This window comes from Poecile atricapillus, chromosome 1 (assembly GCF_030490865.1).
Source record: "Poecile atricapillus isolate bPoeAtr1 chromosome 1, bPoeAtr1.hap1, whole genome shotgun sequence".
Lineage (NCBI taxonomy): Eukaryota > Metazoa > Chordata > Aves > Passeriformes > Paridae > Poecile > Poecile atricapillus.
This window is the reverse complement of record NC_081249.1, coordinates 180,008,713-180,022,069: the sequence shown is the minus strand read 5'-3', so window position 1 is coordinate 180,022,069 and position 13,357 is coordinate 180,008,713. Positions and strand designations below refer to the sequence as shown.

The 13,357-nt window shown below is 58.4% G+C and overlaps 1 protein-coding gene across 1 annotated transcript in view; it reads right to left on the bottom strand.

The window, feature by feature from the left end:
* The window catches only part of MDGA2 (MAM domain containing glycosylphosphatidylinositol anchor 2), a 220,014-nt gene that overhangs the window by 188,654 nt on the left and 18,003 nt on the right, over nt 1–13,357 (bottom strand). The window contains exons 3-5 of the mRNA XM_058855841.1: nt 8,334–9,179; nt 7,802–8,213; nt 7,455–7,688 (exon numbers count right to left, since the gene is read on the bottom strand). Of these exons, the coding sequence (XP_058711824.1) occupies nt 7,455–7,688; nt 7,802–8,213; nt 8,334–9,179 (1,492 nt within the window). The remainder of the gene's footprint in view (nt 1–7,454; nt 7,689–7,801; nt 8,214–8,333; nt 9,180–13,357) is intronic.

Sequence of the window (13,357 nt, the reverse complement as noted above, 5' to 3'; positions counted from 1 at the left end):
AGGGAGACACTGGGTTTTCCAAACCTCTCCGATCACCTGGGATAACTCTTGGAATTCACCATTTATCCCAAAACCCCACATTTTTCCCCTTGGACTCGACCTCAAGCTCGAATCAGCCTCATCCCAGAGACTCCAAATTCCTTTAAACTTCCTTTTCCTCCAGCATTCCCTGGAATTCTGTTAATCCACATGGGATATCCTGGTAAAACGTGTGGGAGAACAACTCCAGAGCCCCCTCCAGCCCCACAAAAGCTGCTCCAGGACCTTCACTCAAATCCCACAGGAAAACCTGGAGCACAGCAAAAGAACTCCCTCCCCATCTGCGTTTTATCTGGAATTTCATATCCCAGAAAACGTTGGATTTCCCACCCACCTTTCCCTCCCCTCTCAGGTAAAGGAAGGATTTTAACAAGAAATAAAAACTTACACTGGGAAAAGCAGGAAAACCTGGAGCACCTGGCTCCAGCAGCTCCTCCCAAGGTTTTTTTTTTTGGGAATTAAGCCAAGCTCCCAGCTTTAAGTGATGGTCAGGATTAATTCCAGGTGGGAGGAATTAACGGGATTGGAGCAGCTCTGATTGGGTGATGAGGTGCTCCAGGTGCACCCAATTGGGATAATTCCCATTTTTCTGCCTCTCATCCCAGAGGAAGGGAAAAGAGGGAATGACTTTGTGCCTGAGGAGACCAAATTCCAGCTTAAAGCCCATCCCAAAAACTCCTGTGGCAGCATTCCTGAATGGATTTGAGCCTTGCAGTGTGACGCTTCCCAGATTTCTGGATCGCTCTGTATTCCATCAAAATAACGCTAAAAACCAGGAGAATGGGGAGGGAATCCAATATCCAGGGAGTAGAGCTTCCACTTCCAGGGAAAACAGCCTCGAATCCCATGGGAGATCCCAATTCCTGAATGTCCCCTCCACTGGGAATATTCCTGTAATTCCTGACTCGCATTCCAGAGGTTTAAAATCCCAGTTTCCAGCTCAGGGGGAAGCTGCTGATGGAATATCTGGGATGGGATCCGCCGTGGAATTGGATGGGATGCAGTGGGAATATGGGAAGGAGCAACCTCCATCCCGCCCTTTTCCCTCCTTCCTCCTGCTCCTCATTCCCGTTTTCCCTTTCCCAGCAGGAAAGGCCGTGGATGGCACAGCTGGGATGCCAAAAATCCCTTTTTTTTTTTGTTAAATCCCAAGGAAATCCAGGGATTTTTCAGGTATCCGGCTCCCTTTTTATCAAGGGTTGTCGTAAAGAGTGCAAAGAGTTTTCTTGGGAATGGGGAGAGATTTGTGGGATGAAGGGATACAAAGGCAGGAGAGGCTGGATAAAATGGTGTTGTTATAAACATTCCGTGATTCGGGAATTCCGTCAGTTCCTCAGACTGGATCGTCCCTTCCCAAAAGGTTGGATTGGGGAAAAAAATGTTGGAATGGAATCCCAATTCCCCGCAGCTCCCACTCCCACATTCCAGCTCCCATCACTTCCCAAAGATTCCCAGCTGAAAATCCTTGGGAAAATCCTTCACGAGGATCCTCAGGGTCTCCCTGGTGCCAGAAATTCCAAGGAAAATCTGCACATTCTCACAGGGGAGGGATGTGCTCCCTGCAGGATCCCTCTGGAAGCACCTGATGATCCCAGGATCACCCAGACCCCCCAACAATCCCACCCTGGGCACTTCCCAAATATTCCCGGAGCTCCGGCAGCCTCGGGAATGTCACCATTCCCTGCTCAGAGCCCAGCACCCTCTGGGGGAAGAACCTTTCCCTGATATCCAAGAAAACCTGAGGAATTCCAGGGCTTGGTCCTTCAGTATTCCATGGAAAGAGGGATCTCATGGACAGCCCGATCCCGGATCTTGGTAAAAGAAATCCTCATCCCGGAGGAGCCCGGATTCAAAATCCGTCTGAGAAGAGCCAAGCGAGTGCCCTCCATTCCCGGCTATTTTTGGAGAGGAGATTATTTCTGGAAAAGGCAGGAAATAATTCCTCTGGATCCAGACGGGACTCGGAATTGGAAAGAGCGGCTATAAAAAGATCAAGGAGCTGATGGGATGGGATTTGTCAGGACTCAGGATTCCAGGGAAAGGTGATGGAGCAGCAGCATCCCGAATATCCAACATGTGACCAGGCTCCCCAAAATCCCCTTTTCCCAACAAAAAAAAATTACTTCCTAGCCATAAAAAATGCGGGAAATAAACAACTTTTGTCCCTGTGCACATCCGGGTTAGGGAAAGTGGGATTATCCCATCCCAGAGGGATTTTCCCACTGGAAGGAGGGGATTTAATGCATTCCCCATTCCCGACAGGAATTCTCCTAGATATAATCCATATAATAATCCCATATAATCCATATGTGGACTGACAGGCATTAATCATCTCTTCACGGGAGGAAATCCCAAAGAATTTTTGAGGGATGTGGAAGACGGGACTGAGCTTCAATCATTCCCATTTCCTTCCTCTTCCTCAGGCTGCTCGGAATTAATCGGGATTTTGCTCTTCTGAGCGCCGGGAATTTTAATTTTGGGTGTTTGAAGGCTTTTCCTTGCCAGATTCCTTCCCGATTCCCCTCCCACGGAATCCAAGGGTTTGACCCCGCAGCTCGCGGGAGGCAGGGCCGGGATGCAGCTCCCGGAATTCCAGGAGGATCCTTGGAGCTCTCCACACATCCCGGGATGCACCAAACCTCCGGGAAGTTTAGGCTCAGCTTAAATCCCAACATTTACCGGGTTTAAATTTGATTAATTAAATTAGCTTTGCACCCTGACCCGAAAACCATCACCTGGGCACAACCAAGCCCTGAACCCACAGCGTTCCCTCTGGAATTCCGGAATTCCCAGCTCTTGACCCTCGGCACAACCCGATCCATGGGAGCAGAGTCCATCCCGATCCCTGGGTTATCCATGGATTCTTCCCCACTCGGCACAAAGCTCATCCCAGAGACCCCCGGGCGAGGGAGGAGCAGGAGATCCCTGTGCAGGGCTCAGGGAAGAGTTAAAATTCCCAAGGATCCGCAGAACTCCTGGAGCAGGCGCTGGAGGAGCGCAGCTGCCCCCGAGGCAGCGCATAATTCCTGCCCTGTTCCCAGGGAAGCTTCCCTGGCACAAAGTCGGGAATTGTGCGGGGTTAAAGCACCCCGGACAACGCCGGCATTCACCCAGCGAGCATCCCGCCGGGAAATCTCCTCCATGGAAGCACAATCCATGGAAATATCCTCCGCCTGGGAGCGCCGATCCAGAGGTTTCCCAACAAGGAGCCGGCCCTTCCAATGAGCCAAACTCTCCCTCCGAGCGATCTCATTTTCCCGTCCCTCCTCTCCTCCTCCCAATCCACTCCATCCATGAAATGTTGGGAAAGGCCAGGTCAGAGCGGCTGGAGGCCGCTCCCAGCTCCAAAGGCAGCGCCCCTTAATCCCTCCGGGATGGGAGCGCCCGGGAATTACCCCCAGCATCACAAAGAGGCGGAGGCAGGGGAGGAAAATCTTTCCCAGATCATTCCCAAATCTTTCCCGACACCATCTGCCCCTGCTCTAACCTCCGGCGGGATCCAAGGAGCTCCAGCAGCTCCCAGTCCAGCGGGATCCTGGGAAAAAGGGGCAGCTCCAGGTTTCGGGATGCCAAATTCCGATTCGTTTCTTTGGAAAACCTGCAGCTGCAACGAGGGCTGAGGCCCTTGGATGACATCTGGTGCTTGGATCAACCAGGACCGTTTCCCTGGAATTTAACACCTTAAATACCTTCCATTCCAGGCGTTTTGAACCGGCGATGGGGAAATGCCTGGAAATCTTATTGTTCCCAGTGGGAAAATCCCTGGAAGCCTCGTTGTTCCCAGTGGGAAAATCCCTCGTTGTTCCCAAAGCTGTGGGCGCTTCTCCCGAAATTTTGCACGCCCGGATTTGGTGCAGAGCCTCGGGAAGGCTCTGATATTCCTGGGAATGGTCAGCACTCATTCCATTTGTGATTCCAGGGGGAATTCCGAGCCATCCCGGGGTTTTCCGTGGCTGCGGATGGGATGCCGGGCCCTGTTCCCTGCGGGAGTTGGGTAAAGCGGGGTCGCTGTCACCCCCAGACCCCTCCCCTGTCACTCCCGGTGTCCCCAGACAAGGAAAACATCCTGGGGCTCCTCTCCGCTTAATTCCAGCTGAAATCATGGGAAAATCCCTAAAATCCCGGCCAGGAGTGGATAAACCCCAGCCCAGTGATCCTGGAACTCAGAGGGGGCTGCACCCCTGCGTGACCCCCCATGGGAGCAGCGGGATCCCCCCCGGTGGATCCGATCCCCCCAGTGGATCCCACAGCTGCTCCCAGATTCCTGGAATCCCCCTCCCTGGCTCAGGAAGGCTTTGCCGGGATCCTCACCCAGCGAGGTCCCCCCATTCCCAGGATTTTTCCAGCCCCCACCCCAGAGGTGCTGGAAGCGCTCAGGTTCTCCAGGCTCCCATCCAGGAATTCTCTGGGTTCTTCCTCACTCCACAGGGCACAAAATGAGACCCCAATTCCTTGGTGAGCCCCGCCAGCCGAGGCATCCCGGGAACAAACACAAAAATCCCTTCTCCGCTCTCCCAAAATTCCCATTTTTTGCTGAGCGGCCTCTGAGCCATTAAAAACTCTCCGTGCCCACGTCGGCCTCTCCACGGAGCCGTTTTTAACTCTGGAAATTGGAAGTTGGGTGAAAGGAGAACCATCGCGTCCCGAATCCCTACATTTTCTGCTTTATTAACAGCGCAGGTCATGCGTCACTGAAAGGGGAGGAAAAGTGCGGCCGCACGGATCTGGAGCTGCTCTCCCTCCTTCGGCCAGGAAAACAGGGATTGCTGAGGAGCTGCAGGAATTCCCAGGGATTCCAGCAGCTCTGCTCTCCCCCGTCCCCCTGAGGAACGTGAGACAGGGCTGGGCTGGGCCTGCCCTGCTCCCAGTGCTCCCAGTTCTCCCAGTTCCGTGCTGGTTTCCCTTTCGGATCCCGGTTTTCCACGGCAGCGCCAGCATTCCGGCGGAACACAGGGAAGTTACGGAGGTGCTGCCCGTTCATCCGGAGTTTGGGATGAACTCGGAATCAGCAAACGGGGAATTTGTTTCGCCTTCCAAGGAGCAGCTCCCGGGGTGGGCACGGGCGGTGCCAGCACCTTCCCGCACCTCCGGAGCCACGGGAGCATCCAGGGCTGGAAAACAGCCCGGGAGAGCCGCGCCAAGGACAGGTGGGATGAGGCAGGGAGGAGCCGGGAGAAGCTGAAGCAGCAGCCGGAGCCTGAGGGATGGGGCTGAGCCACCTGCAGGGCTGGGAATATCAACAGGGAGCAGGGATGGATTCCAGGCTGCTCCTCTCCCTCGCCACCTTCCTCATGGAGAGGCTCTGGAGCTGTGCCCGCTCCCAGAGGAGCTCAGAACAAGGAACAAGTGTTAACACAAGACACCTCCCCGCCAGCACCGAGCTCGGAATGCAGAGCTGCGAGGCTCTGGAAATCTTCAATAAAAGCCAAAAAAAACTTGTTAAAATCCCACCAAAAGGCACCGAGATCCAGGCAGGTTCCCTCTCCCAGGCTGGGGCTCACTTTGGATAACCTACAGGCTCCAGCCTTCCAGTCCTCCCTTCCCAAAATGGCCCTGCTGCTCCGAGCAGGCTCCTCGGGGGCTTGGAACATTTTATTTTTCCATTTTTTTAATTTTTTTTTTTCGGTCCACATTCTCGAGCCGACCTTCAGCAGTCGACGAGGACACCCGAATTTTCAGGGCGCTGCCCCCCGCTCTCGGCAGCCCCTCGCTCCCCCGGCCTTCGCCTGAACCAGCCGTGAGGAGGAGAAAGCAGCAGCGCCCAAGTCTCACCACAAAGCCCGTGTGCCAAACCTCGGAGCTGAGTCGGCATCTCCTCCCTCCAGCCCCCACCGCGCTCTCCCTGAACAAGCCCTCTCCTATTCACGGCAGCCGCTGCTGTTCCCGAGCATCCAACAATATCTGCCTGTGTGCCGGGGGAGGCAGGGAGCCGCTGCCAGCGCCACATCCAGCGCATCCATCCGTCCATCCGTCCATCCACCGCCAGCTCAGCCCCTCAGACACTCGCAATCACCTCCCAAATTTTGCAAAATTAAGGATTAAAAAGAAAAGAAAAGGCGGGGGGGAGGGGGTGAGTCTCTAAGTGAGGCTCCCTTCCCGGTGGGAAGCGAGTGTGGAAGTGCGGGAGCGGACGGGCTCGGAGGAGCGAATGTCACACCAAGCGTTTACTGGGAGATTGATGGATCTCCTTCCTCAGCCTCGAGTGCCAGAGCTGCCGGCAGCACCGCACCGCCGCCGGGCCCCGCCGCGCCGCTTACATAACCCCCCCGGCCGGGAACGGGGCTTCACCGGGAACGGGGCAGCGACGGGAACGGGGCAGAGCCGGGAATGGGGCAGAGCCGGGAATGGGGCAGAGCCGGGAGCGGGGCTTCATCGGGAACAGGGCATCACCGGGAATGGGGCATCACCAGGAGCGGGGCTTCACCGGGATCGGGGCTCCATCGGGAACGGGGCATCGCCGGGAATGGGGCTTCACAGGGATCGAGGGTTCACAGGGATCCGGGCATCACCGGGAGCGGGGCAGTGTCGGGAACGGGGCATCACCAGAACGGGAGAATCACCGGGACCGGGGCATCGCCACAACCGGGGCATCACCGGGACCGGGGCATCGCCACAACCGGGGCATCACCGGGACCGGGGCATCGCCACAACCGGGGCATCACCGGGACTGGGGCATCACTGGCACCGAAGCATTCTCACTGCCCGGGCATCACCGGGAGCGGCCACAGCGCGGCCGGGGCATCGCCAGACCCGGAGCATCACCGGCACCGGGGCACAGGGCAGCATCCCGGCCGCGCAGCCCCGCGCTCCGGCGGAGCGCCCGGCTCTCCCCGCCGCTCGGCTCCGGGCACGGCCGAACCGGGGCCACCTCGAGGTCGCGGGGGAAGCAACAAGACCGCGGCCCCAGCGCCGAGCGGGCGATGCCGCCGGTGATGTGCAAGTCACGGGCGGGGGGCAGCGGGGCCCGGGGAGCGGAGCCGCCCGCCCGCGGGGTCCGCGCGCCCCCGGCGGAGCCCCGGGAAGTTTGCGGCGCCTTCGCCCCCGCCCCTGGCTCCGCGGCCGCGGGCGGCAGCGCCGCCGGTAACAAGTGCGGCGGCCGCGGGCGCGGAGGAGCCCCACGGAGGCGGCGCCCACCCGCTCCGCCGCGGTGGCCAGCGCGGCCCGGGACCGGCCGCGGCCCCCCCAGCGCCCCCTCCCCGACCCCCAGAATCGCCCCCTCCCCCGCCCCCCGGCCCGGTTTGCGCTGTGAAATGTCAGCGTCTCATGGCAACGCCGCTGCCTCCGCTCTGCCTCCGCCGGCTCCCGCGGCGCGCAGCGGGGCCACGCCGCTCGCCCCCACCTCCTCCCCCCCCCCCCCCCCCGCCCTTCCGCCCCGGCGACAGTCGCGACAAGGTCACGCGGCGCCCCGGACTCACCGTACACCCCTTGGCCGGAGCTGCCCTCCAGCAGAACCGTCAGCAGCCCCAGCAGCCCGATCGCTACATCCATCTTCACGTGAGCATCCACATATCCAGCCCGGCGGGGCGGGGGGGGGCAGCGCAGCGCCCGCCGGAGCCCCGCGCTCCGCTGCGGCCGAGCCGCGCACGCCCGCGCAGGCAGGGCGGCGGGGGCAGGCGGCGGGCACCGCGCCGGTCCTCCTCCTCCTCCTCCTTCCTCCTCCGCCTCCGCCTCCTCCTCCTCCTCCTCCTCCTCCCGCTGCGCAGCGGGCGGCGCGGGGCGAGCCCCGCTCAGAGCGAGCCCCCGGCAGCGGCAGCCCCCGCACCCCCTCCGGGCCGCGGCCCCCTCAGGGCTCCGGCCGCCGCCGCCGCCGCCTCCCGGGGCCGCCGAGCGCCGCGCGGGGCCGCCGCAGCCGCCTGCGCCCCGCGGCCATCAGATGCCACCGCGGCGCCGCGGCCCCCGCATGGTGCGCGGAGCCCCCCGCGCGGCGCGGAGCGGAGCGGAGCGAGGGGGGAGGCGGGGGCGGCGCGGGGCGGGGGCGGGCGCGGGGCCGCGGGGAGGCTCCGGCTGTGGCGCTCCGGGGAGCGGCCCCCTCCTCTCAGCGCGGCTGCGGGGCGGCGGCCGGGCCCATGGCGGGGGCGGCGCGGGGCTCCCGCGGCCGCGCTGGGTGCGGGTGCGCTGCTGTGCGAGCGCGGGGGAGCGGGCGCGAGTGGCGGCGGCGGGGCCGTCACGTTGTGCTTTACGTGCGGGGCCGGCAGCCGCAGCCCGGCGACGTCAAAGCTGCGTGGCTGCTGCTGCTGCTGCTGCTGCGCGCCTTCCTCCGCCTCCTCCTCCTCTTCCTCCTCCTCCTCCGTCGCCTCCGCCGCCGCCCCCCGTGGTCCCGCGGCTCCGCCACCGCCGCCGGGCGCGCACGGCTGCGGGCGCTGCCAAGGAGGGATGCGCGGGGAGAGCCGCGGTGCTCCGGGATGCGCGGAGCGCTGGGAGCCGCGCTGCCGAGCCGGGATGTGCGGAGCGCTCTGACCCTCATGGAGCCGGGATGGGGAATCTGAGCCGCTCTCGCCCGGGACGCGCGGAGCGGTGCGGCTGACATGGAACCGCGTTGGGCGGCGCACCCCGCTCTGTCCCGGGATGCGCCGTGTGGCCGCTGCGGTTCCTTTTTGTCCCGCTCCGTGCCGGGATGCGCGGTGCGGTCCCGCTCTGTCCCGGGATGCGCGGTGCGGTCCCGCTCTGTCCCGGGATGCGCGGTGCGGTCCCGCTCTGTCCCGGGATGCGCGGTGCGGTCCCACTCCATCCCGGGATGCGCGGTGATGCGCGGTGCGGTCCCGCTCTGTCCCGGGATGCGCGGTGCGGTCCCGCTCTGTCCCGGGATGCGCGGTGCGGTCCCGCTCCGTCCCGGGATGCGCGGTGCGGTCCCGCTCCGTCCCGGGATGCGCGGTGCGGTCCCGCTCCGTCCCGGGATGCGCGGTGATGCGCGGTGCGGTGCGGACGGTGAGGGGCGCCCTGAGCCCGCGCTGCGCTCCCGCCCCGAGGGGTCCGTCCCGCTCACAGTTCTGGGCTCCCCTTCCCCACTCCGAGCCTTCTGTCCCCCGCTGTCCCCCCGTCCCACCCCGCTCCCTTCCCTGCCCCGTTCCGGGGGCACCGCCGGGCTCAGGCCCCGCTGCTTCCCCAGGCTCCAGTGGCTGAACCCCGGCGCTTGCTCCAGGCTGTTCCGGGGCACGGGGATAGGGGCAGCCAGCGCCCGGGAGTGACAGAGGGCACAGGGAGGTGACACAGCAGCGTCTCCCTGTGTCTGATCCAGCTGGGATCAGCCTCAGCCGCTGCGTTATTCCCCCTTCGGCGACCTCGAGTACTTGAGACCCCTGAGTGGCTCCCAGCACCTTCCCAGCCTGCCTGATGTCCCTGCGTGTTGGGATTTGTGCTGGTCAAAGTCTCTTCCCTCCAGTCCCTCAGAACAAACCAAGAGTTTTTGGTGGGAAAAGGCTGCCCCCGTCCTCTTCCCTTTTTCCTTGATTTCTCCAAGGATTGCCCCAAAGCCGTGGGCACCTTGGATGTTAACATCCTTGGATGTTAACACTGTTTCCTCTGCCTGCATCAGTGAGGGATTCGTGCTCCAGGACAGTGACAGCGCTCTGCAAGGGACAGCTGCACTCTCAGGGCTCCTGTGATCCCACAGGACACTGCTAACGAGGCTGGGGCTCTCCCAGTGCTCCCCTGAGCTTTTCCATCATTTCCATGAGATGATCCAGCGCGTTGCTCTGCTGTGCTTCCACCCCCAAAGGGCTCAGAGCACCCAATCCACCACGGGAATTTCAGCCGGGAGCAGAATTCGGTCCCAGCTGGAGCTGTTCCCTATTCCCAGCCTGGTGAGAACGTGGCAAGTGGGAGAAGGGATGGGTGCAGCCCTTCCCTGCGCCATCCCCATGCTCCCAGAGGACAAAGCCTGTCCCCAGCTGAGGGTGACGCTGAGGTGGCCCCGGGGCTGAGCTCAAATCCCGTGTCCCTCTCAAGGGACGCCGCCCTGCGCCATTCCAGACACTCTCCCTGCCTCTGGCTGCATCCCATCCCCTTCCCTGCTTGGTCTCCCGTCTGAAGGGACTCCCAGGTGGCTTCTCTGAGTCCGTCTGATGCTCCTTTTCCTCTGGTTTTCAGTTCCAAGGAGAATCTGGGGACACCTCCAGGGGTGGCAGTGCCAGCGTGACCTTCAGCTCATTCCACCTTCAGCTGCCATTTGGCTTTTTTTCCTGCCTTCAGCTCCTCCTTTTCCCCCTTTTCTCTGCCGCACCTGTGCCCAGCTGGCCCTCAAAGCAACATCTGGGCCACATCTGGGCCGTGCCCATCCCAACCCAGACCTCTGGTCCCTTCCCAGGGATTTCCCCCCGTTTTCCTTTCTCGTTCCTCCATCCAACCACCCCACAGCGCTCCAAAAGCCTTTTCGACCTCTTTGAGTGTTTCCCTCACCTGTCAAGCCCCAACCAGGGCAGGTTTTGGAGGAAAAGCCGGAATTCTTCACATGGAAACGGTGGGAAAAGTGCCACATTCCCTTGCGGCTGCTCTGCGGGTTGAACATCAAGAACGTTTAAAGGGCTGGGCCTTTCTCTCCCTATTTCCAAACTTCCCGTGGTTAATTCCAAGATCGTCCCAGCACAGCCAGATGTTCTGGGATGCTGAAGGCTGGAATCTGGCTGGAGCAGCCCTGAGGAGGGATGTTGTTAGCGGGTTGTTAGCACGCCACTGACAGCATTCCCTGCAAGTTCAGCCCTTGGCACCACAGCAGGAAAAACCAGGAGGAAACCTCACCAAAAAAAAAAAAAAAAAAAACTTGGAATTGCGGAAAATAATTCCCAGTCTGGATTTGAGCAGGTGCACAAATCTCTGTGGGGTAAGAGCCCAAATTATTTCTATCTCAGGTGGTTTTTTTTTTAAGTGTTTGTTCTTAAAAGTTTAAATATTGCAGCTCCTGCTGAGATTTTCTGGAGGATGTTCAGCTGTGATCCCAAATCCAGGAATCTCTCTAGAGAAGGGAGGAGAAAGGAGGAATTGAAAGAAGTCAGAGCTGATTTTCCTGCGTGTCCCAAACCACTCTCTAGGACGTTAAACATGGAGTTGCTCCCTGCTGGAATAATTTAACTGGGAATTGTGAAGTTCAGCCGGTCCCGGGATGTTCCCAGGAGCAGCACTGGGGTTTGTGCTCGGGCTCCAGCATCTCCAGGACTTGGGGGAAAACTTTTCCCAAAGAATGGGAAATTCAGAGCCCCAGGCTGGACTTCACGGCTTCATTTCCCACTGGGAAGGCTCATCCGGCACTTTTAACCCCAAAACAAATCCCTGCTTTTATCCCTGCTCCCAAATCCCTGAGATTTCTCCTCTTACTCAGCCAGGGTTGGCAGAAGGTGTCCAGAGATCCACCCACCACACCTGGGATGGGATCCATGGGGAAAAGGGCTGGGAGAGCAGCAGGTGAGGATTCCCAACGCCTGGAGCTGGACTGGGAATCCCTGGGGGAAATCAGGAGATTTGGGATTCATCCAAGGACCCCGCAATCATGGGGTGTCTTGGTCACGGGCAGAGCTCTCCAAACCCATGATAAAACTTGATTTTCACAAAATCCTGGGATTTTTGGCCATCCTACCTGCACGAGGAAGAATGGAGAGGCTCCAGTGGGATTTCTTCTTTTATTCAGGGAAATAAACTGGTTTTGATTGTGTTATTCCAAACAATTCCCAAGGTTCATTTCCACACTGCAACAGGGGCAGCTTCAGCAGCAGCAGTGGTGTGGATGGATAATTTCCTTTACCTTCGCAAGAATTCCCTTTTTTCCTGATTTTCCTGCTGATAATGCACAAGGCACTCCTTATTTTTGGAATGTCAGCCATCCTGGAGTTATCCTTCTTCACTCCTTGCTTGTCCAACAGCCAATCTTTGGGAAAGGAACACATTTTTAATGAGTTTTAATTTTAATTTTAATTTTAATTTTAATTTTAATTTTAATTTTAATTTTAATTAAAAACCAATTTTTAATGTAGTTTCTTGATGATTTCTAGGCTGGAAAATTCAAATTTTATTGTGGCCACCCAATGGATTAAGCAGAGCCACAAGGGCCCCCTGAGCCTCCTTTGCTCCAGGCTCAGCCCCTTCCCAGCTCCCTCAGCAATTCTCCAGCCCCTTCCCAGCTCCCTCAGCCTCTCCTGGGGCTCCAAGGTGACTTCACCTCCCGCTCATCGTTTTTCTGTCCCACCACAAAGGGACAAACACCGAGCACGGCCGTTCCCAGAACAGCCAGGGACAGTGACCCTCCCTGCACTCCAATTATTTTTCCCGATCCAGACCAGTGAAAGGAACCTGAAGCAGAGTGGAATTTGGGATCAGGTGCATTTCGAGGCGTTCTGGAGGTGAAACCAACGGGAACATGCCCTGGATCTTACGTGGGGCTGTAATTGTGTAATGAGCACCGAGTTTGCTGCAAAATCTGCCTTTTAATTTCTCTCCAGTTTGTGAGGCACTTCACACACCTGCCTAATAATTTGAACAATAATAGCTCGCGGCAACGAGATTTGCAGGTGAATTCCAGACATTAATTGCTCCTTTTTTCGTCTCTTTTCAGCCAAGATGTTTTTCTATTCCTGTTCCAGATGAGTCAGGCTTTTCCTCCTCTTTTTTAATGTCTCTTTTTCATCTGTGCAAGCTGGGCTCGAAAGGGAAACCTGTTTCAGTTCAGTTTGGGTGAAAAGGAGCTCCGTTTGGAGCATCCTTGGCCTCATTTTCCCGTTTTTCCAGTGGGATGAGCAGGAAGGAGCAGCCCATGATGGACATTCCCAGTGTCAGCCTGAAGGGAATTTTTGATGCAGCCACCAATTTTCCTGGAGAAACTGGGGGAGGAACTGGTGGTGGAGAGGCAGGGATATGGAATCTCATGGAGCTGCTCCTGTAAGGAATTCCCCAGCAAATTAAAGTATCCAACATCCTAGCAATCCCTTTGACATTCCATCCAAATTCCTGCATTTTGAGGGAAATTCCCATTTGGCCACCTCATTAACAACCTATCAATTATTTATCTAATTCCTGTATTATTCATAAAACAGGGAAATAAAGAGGATTTCCCTCCTGAAGTGCACAAGGGGGAGCAGAAGGAAGGGAAAAAAAATCCTCTCCCATACAATAATTATTTGAGGATAATGATGGAATTTTAAAGATCACATTTCACCTGGGTCAGCTCTCCATTCCACAAGAGATGGTTTGGATTATTTTCACTTGGCACTGGGAGTTTCCACCCAGCTGCTGGGACGAAAGGGTTAAATTTCGGATTTGAGGCAGATTTCAGAGGGAAAGGGCTCGGGATTTGCTGTCCTGATTGAATTATTCAGCTTTGCCGCTGTCTCAGAAC